General features: G+C 35.8%; 1 protein-coding gene across 1 annotated transcript; it reads left to right on the forward strand.

The window, feature by feature from the left end:
* Positions 1–177: 177 nt before the first annotated feature.
* LCP9604111_9613 (uncharacterized protein) lies at positions 178–1560 on the forward strand (the record flags this gene model as incomplete). The annotated part of the gene is made up of 5 exons (XM_039077887.1): positions 178–191; positions 248–1118; positions 1201–1275; positions 1347–1460; positions 1510–1560. 5 exons carry the CDS (start codon positions 178–180, stop codon positions 1558–1560), a joined length of 1125 nt encoding a protein of 374 aa, XP_038924393.1.
* Positions 1561–6672: the final 5112 nt, after the last annotated feature.

Here is a 6672-nt window from a genome sequence, read left to right on the forward strand (position 1 = left end):
ACAATCCTATCAACCATACTCCTATCAACCATACACCTATCAACCATACACCTATCAACCATACACCTATCAACCATACACCTATCAACCATACACCTATCAACCATACACCTATCAACCGCACGCCCGTTGACATTGTCAGTGATGGTGTCAGTGACGGAAATGATTTTCTTGACAATGTTATTTTCTTGGTAAATGATGACTCGACTAGCTACCAAGACTATCCTCATAGTACGATTAAGCCCAGGAATTCTGGCTTTTCAGATGATAGAGTCTTGAGCGAAAGTGTCACGCTAGCGGACCGCTCTAGCGGATCAGCGAATGACGCTGGATATAGCGCTAGCGCTTCTATCGACGATGAATCATCAAAATCTAAGTCGGACCCAGGTGTGAAGCCCTTACCGAGAAGCGCTCATACCCCTGGGCTCTGCTGGGTGTGTCGCCGCCCATTTCAGCTTTCTACTGAGTTCCAAGACAATTGGAAGTGCTTCCATCAACCCGTTGTCAGCAACGACAGTGAACTTCCGCCACCGAAGAGGTTTACCGCAGAGGATCAGCCCGCCATGCATGCTTGCTGTTGGGAAATCACTTGCAAGGTCTTTGAGTGTTCAAGTCTGAACATGGCTCGTCGCGAAGATTTGATCCGCTGTCTCTATTACATGAGCAACTTTGCTGAAATTACTCCTTTTGACTCCGAGACTAATGCTCTTGATTTGGAGCTATTCACTGATCCAGACTCTGTACCTTCTCCACCGGAAGAAGAGAATTCTCAACTTGAAGTTCTTCTTTCTGAAGTTCTAGGGTTGCTCCATGAAAAGGATGGCCCAATTGGAATCGATAAGCTACAGAAAATCGACCCATGCTTAGCGCAGTGGATGAAAATGGCAAATTCGTATTCTATCAGGATGAGCCGGTGTCCAAATGTGAGACTTCTCTTGCAACGCGTGGTGAAAAATCTCAGGCAAAGTGATGCCTCTCGATTTCCGAAGGCATACAACTTCCGCGTGGCATGGTACAATGTCCAAGGGGTGATTGATGCCATGGAAAACATACCTCAGCCTAGGATGATCTTGCTCGATTCTCGAATGAAGGGTCGGGGACAATACGCCAGATATCGCGTGTGTGTAGAGAAATGCCGTCGATTCTCGTTCTTCTTCTACCCTTGTAATGAATCTCGACTCTATCGCTTGACTGGGATAGTGTGTGATGGGAATCCCATTGGATCTTGTCCAATTGCGAACCCTCTTGCGCGTGCGGTCCATCTTCCAGTTCAAGGTATGCAAGTTCCCCCGCTTCGAGGCTTACGCCTTGCCCAAACATCCACCGGACAGATAACTGCTCTGCAGTTCAAACACGGTGGTAAGTGGGACCACATATGGAATGGAGAGCCCGAGCATGCCTGCGATGACGTACAAATTGATTGGAATGGGTCAGCACAGGACCTTGTGTTCCATTACGACGTGAGTCACCGCACTTCAGACCCGTCATGAATCACACTAACGAGCCTAGACGCTTCGAAAAGACATCAAAAAGGTTGTCCCAAGGTTGCAGTTGAAATGACGTTCCCAATAAGTGAAATGTCTATTCAAGCTCTACCTGCACATGCGTGTTTTCCGAAATCTGGTTAACTTTGATCTGTGCCGTATTGAACTGACACCAATGAGGCACTTACGGTGGTGTTGGTCTTGAGTCAGGCGTTCCAAACTTTATTTCAGCAGTATGTTCTTGACAGCCGGTCCGCGAGCGAAGACCTGAAAATTCGAGCATGAAGCAGGGAAAGAATAAAGAGGGGAAACACCACGGTATAGGGGCTCTTAGGTGTATTACGCTGTGATTCAAAGTCGTCTCACGAGAAAATATCCGTCATCCTATCAGATGGACAACCTTGCCCCACCCCCCCAAGAAATTGGAAGAACTGACTCTGGATGTAAGTCAAATCCAGAAGCCAACAGAGCTTGGTGGATCCAGTGGCTGACATGCCCGTTGTCACTAGCGACCAAGAAGCCAATGGAAAGCCAAATGGAAATAGGCAGTCGAGGGATGGGATTGGATTGAGCAGACAGCCATCTTTCACTCGTACCTCTATGCCAGCGATGGTTTTTTATTCTCTAATCTCACCTGTCGACAAGGTACTCTAGGGTGGGTGGGAAAACATGTCGGCAATTGGCATATGAGGAGTTCACATACTAGATCCTTTTAGAGATAAAGAACCCTGAGTATCCACATGGTGTAGTCAAATGAATATACGGATATTCAACATTGATGCAAGACCCGCAGCTCTGCAATATGGCGAGGTAAACAGCAGAGATGTAGCTACTCTACACAGAATGGGTCTTCTTGGGTAAGAATCTTGAGGCGTCATTTATTAGTCCTGTGAGAAATAATCGTGGCAGTGGGTCCGGTCGTTAGCATGCGAAAAGCATGGCAAGTTTGCCTGTGCGGTACCAGCCAGTCCTTACGCAGGGTCATTTCCTTGCATAGGCAGAATCAATAATGGACGGCAGCCTCTGTTCCCTATCCCTTTAGTTCTATGGTTACATTTATTAGGGAGATGTTGGAAACTCTGTTCTCTGCAGCGGCCTACAGCTCAAACGTTTAAAGCGGCAGGGGTGCTGTTCATTTAGGTATACACAGTAATAGGCTAAGCCGGTAAAGAATTAAACGTTATTTTATCTTTCTCTATATCGACTGTACCTAGGCCTATACTCTCCTAAGGGTAGGTCTCTTATAATAAATTGCAGAAGTTAGCTGCAGTTCGTATAACTATAGTAGAATATCACAAAATAAATAGGCGATAGAAGATAAGTTTATTCTAAACGCCTAGGGCCAAATAGATTATATTAGTAGTATAGCGAAATCGGTCGACTTAATGAGACCTTATAAAGCTATAATTGACTCTGGGTTTCTCCGAGATATAACCCTAATCTTAATACTAGTATATAAAGTTAATACAGTTAGTAAGTTTTTAGATCCTTAGGTATAAAATTTCTGACTAGTGACTATAGAGTATCGATTCTCTATATATCCGAAATATAGCTAATAGGAAGAAACCTTATAGTAATTTTATAAGTTTACCTACTATTTGTCTTCGGTAACTAACTGTACTAACTTGAGTATAGTCAAGTTTTCCCTAAGGGGAAATTGTACTAAACGCCTTACTCTATAAGGTAGAAAGCTAGGATAACTAGTCGGACAGCCTATAGCTAGAGGTTGATATATAGGGATCTACCTATCTAGTATATATATAAAATGTATACTATATAGCTAGAACCTAATCCTCTAAAGGTATAAGTATTTAAATTAATAATCTTACTAATAATTTACTAATAATATACTAACCATAGTAGGAGCTCTATAGGGTATAGAATTTACCTATAAAGGAGAGTACTAGGTTAAATATACTTTCTAGACTTCTAAATCAAGGTATTATTAGCTATATAGGGTATCTAGAAATAAATATACTTTATCTAATAGTATAAATCTACCCTTTATTAAACTAATAAAGGTATAGCTCTATATCTATACTATCTATTCGGCCGGTTTCTAATAAATGATTATACTAACTTAAGAAATATTAAATATATCTAGATAAGTAATTTAAATAAGATATACTAGGGCCTAGATCTCTAGAAATATAGAATAGGGTAGAACTTAGTAGGGATTCCTTTAACTTAGGCGTCTATCATAAGCCTACTTTACCCTAAATAGTTAACTTATATAGACTATCTATAGAAAATAGGTAAAGAGGATAAAGTATTATTAGCTATATCTAGGATTCTTATAATTTCATCTTCTTATATAACTGAACTTAGTATATAAGAAGTCTAAAATAACTAAGAAAAAGCTTATACTAGGAGGGGTAGTACCCCTAACTATAAGTTATAGAAGTATAGAATAATAAAGGACCCTCTTTATACTATAGTATCTCTACTTATACCCTTTATAGGATTATACTTATTAGAGTATAAGACTACTTTATATCTATAAATAGATCGATTTACTGTCTATTATACTAAATATATTCTAGTTAGCTAAGGATATATATCTATTTAAGGGATACCTCCTTTATTAAACTAATATTAACTAATTAAAATAAGAAAGTACTAGTATTATTAAGTTACTATAACTCCTTATTTTATACTAGGTATAGAGATATTATTAGGAAAGATAACAATTCTTTTCTTTATAAGGATAGGATTTATAAAAAAAAACCTATTATACTACCTTATCTTAAGTAAACTTTTAAGATAGGCTTAATATTTTAGCTAATATTATTTAGTATATAGGTACTATTAGTAATTCTACTAGATTATATACTTTAACTAATATATAGTAATAGGTATTCTACCTAGTTAACCCTTTTGTAATAAGCCCTAATATAGCTAGTAGGGTATCTCTCTAGGATTTTATTATATTTAGGATAGTCTAATCAGTTATTATATAGAGTCTAGTATAATATATAAAAACTAGGTATAGTAGGATAAAGTCCTACTATCTAAGGGCTATATCCTTATTTAGCCCTCTTAATACCTCTTTAAGAGGAAAATAGGGCTATCGATCAGTGCTTAAGAGGTAGTAGAAGATATAGATTAGAGGAATAATATTTGAGTATATAAATTACGGTCCTATATTAGCGCTTAAAGTAGCTAATATAAATATTAGCTTCCTAAATGACTATATAAGTAAGAACTCTAATAAGGACTAGCTAAGGCTACCTATATCTATTAAATCTAAGGGACTAAGAGAGATATATATAGGTATTAGCTAAAGTACTTTACCTAACTAGTTATACTTAGCTTATATAAGAGCGGTATAATAAATATACTTTACTAGAGATATATAGGTAAATACTGTTCGATTACTAAAGTTAATCCCTAGACTTAAGTAGTACCTACCTATAGTTAGAGATAGGTATATATATTAGAGGTAGGGTATATAAGGGTAGATTATAATATACTCTAATTACTAAGTTAGGATTAGTTTTACTAGTTATAATCGTTAGCTAATTAAAGTTCCCAGTCCCTAGCTAGGCTATAAACTAATCTAGCTTCCCTTAAAAGAGAATAATTTTAAGGAGTAAGTTATATATAACCGCCGGTACTATAGAGCCTATCCCTTATATAATAGTAAAAGGTCGGCTTTAAGATATATATATCTAAGTACCTTAGATTAGCTATATCTAATATAAGTATCCGGCCCTTAAGTAGAGACTACCTAGCTATACTAATTAAGGCTAAGCTAGAGCTAATAGCCTAGCGATTAAGTCTATAAATAATTGCCTATTATAGTTATAACTCTTACCTTATACTATAGAGGAGTATTAATATACCGCTATAAGTTTTATATATAGCTAGTAGCCATAGAAATATAGAGGATTAGATTACTTCTATAATAATAGATAAGGTATTAGGTTTAGCTTAAACTATATTATAAGATTAAGATAATATAGAGTAGGCTTTAAGGTACCTTATATCTATGGCTACCTAATCTTCGCCCTTTATTAGCCCCTTTCTCCCTACTATATATAATATCTAGCTTTACTTATAGCGCTATTACTTATTCTTTTAAGATATCTATTTTCTAGTAGTATTTTATAATAGCCTCTATCTACTATTATATACTATTGTTCTAGTTATCTTACTACTTAATCTACTTATCTATCTCCCTAGGTACCTATAGTTAGAATAACCTATTAATCTTATCTCAGAGATAGGTTAGAAAAATAACCTACTATACTTAACTATCTAATCTACTCAATTCTTAGTAAGAAAAATATTAGGAGTAAGATTAATATTACCTACTATTATAAAAATATATTAGCTAGTACTATAGATACTTTAGGAGAATTGTACTCTAGGTTATCTAAGTTAGGTAAAGCTAAACTTAGAGATCCCTTAGCCTAATTATAGTATTAGCGGTTAACCTTATTCCCTGTTATATTAATAGCTTTATTATCTAGTAGTTAGTTGGTATATTTAAAGGGACAATTATTATTAGAAAGACTATATATAAGGGAAGCCTACTATAGTTATAACCTAAGCTTCTTATACTACCTAGCTGTAAATTTAGTAGAAGCTAGACTAGGCTTATAGTTAGGTAGAGGTACTATAGAAATAGAAGTATATAGTGGTATATATTCTAGGATACCTACTTAGGAGGGTAAATTCTAATATATACCTAGATATAGTAGTAATAAATATATTATATACCTTAGAAATCTAAGGCCTCTAAGAATACCTTCTTAATTAATCTAGGCTAAGCCTCTAGAGAGCTAGGTTAATAACTTAGGGGTTACCTTTTAGACTATAGAGTAGGTATATCTACCTAAATAGCTCTTTAGATAGAGTAGGAACCTAGTTTAGCCTTTATTAGCCTAGCCTTAGTTAGGTAGGAGGTTTATCTTTATAATACTCACTTTATATATATTCTATAGATATTTAAGGGTATTTAAGATCGCCCTTTATATAAAGATATAATATAATATCTAGTACTACTTTTACTAGCCCTAATAGGAGCTAGGGTACTACTGTACCTAAATATAAATAGGTTTTTAAATAGATAATTATAGGGCTTATAGGGGGGAAGTAGGTAGCTTATAATCTAGAAATTTTAAATTATATAGACTAATAACTAATATAATCGAAGTATTTAAGTAAAGTTGAATTATATAAT

Source organism: Penicillium roqueforti (assembly GCF_015533775.1).
Source record: "Penicillium roqueforti strain LCP96 04111 chromosome Unknown scaffold_53, whole genome shotgun sequence".
NCBI lineage: Eukaryota > Fungi > Ascomycota > Eurotiomycetes > Eurotiales > Aspergillaceae > Penicillium > Penicillium roqueforti.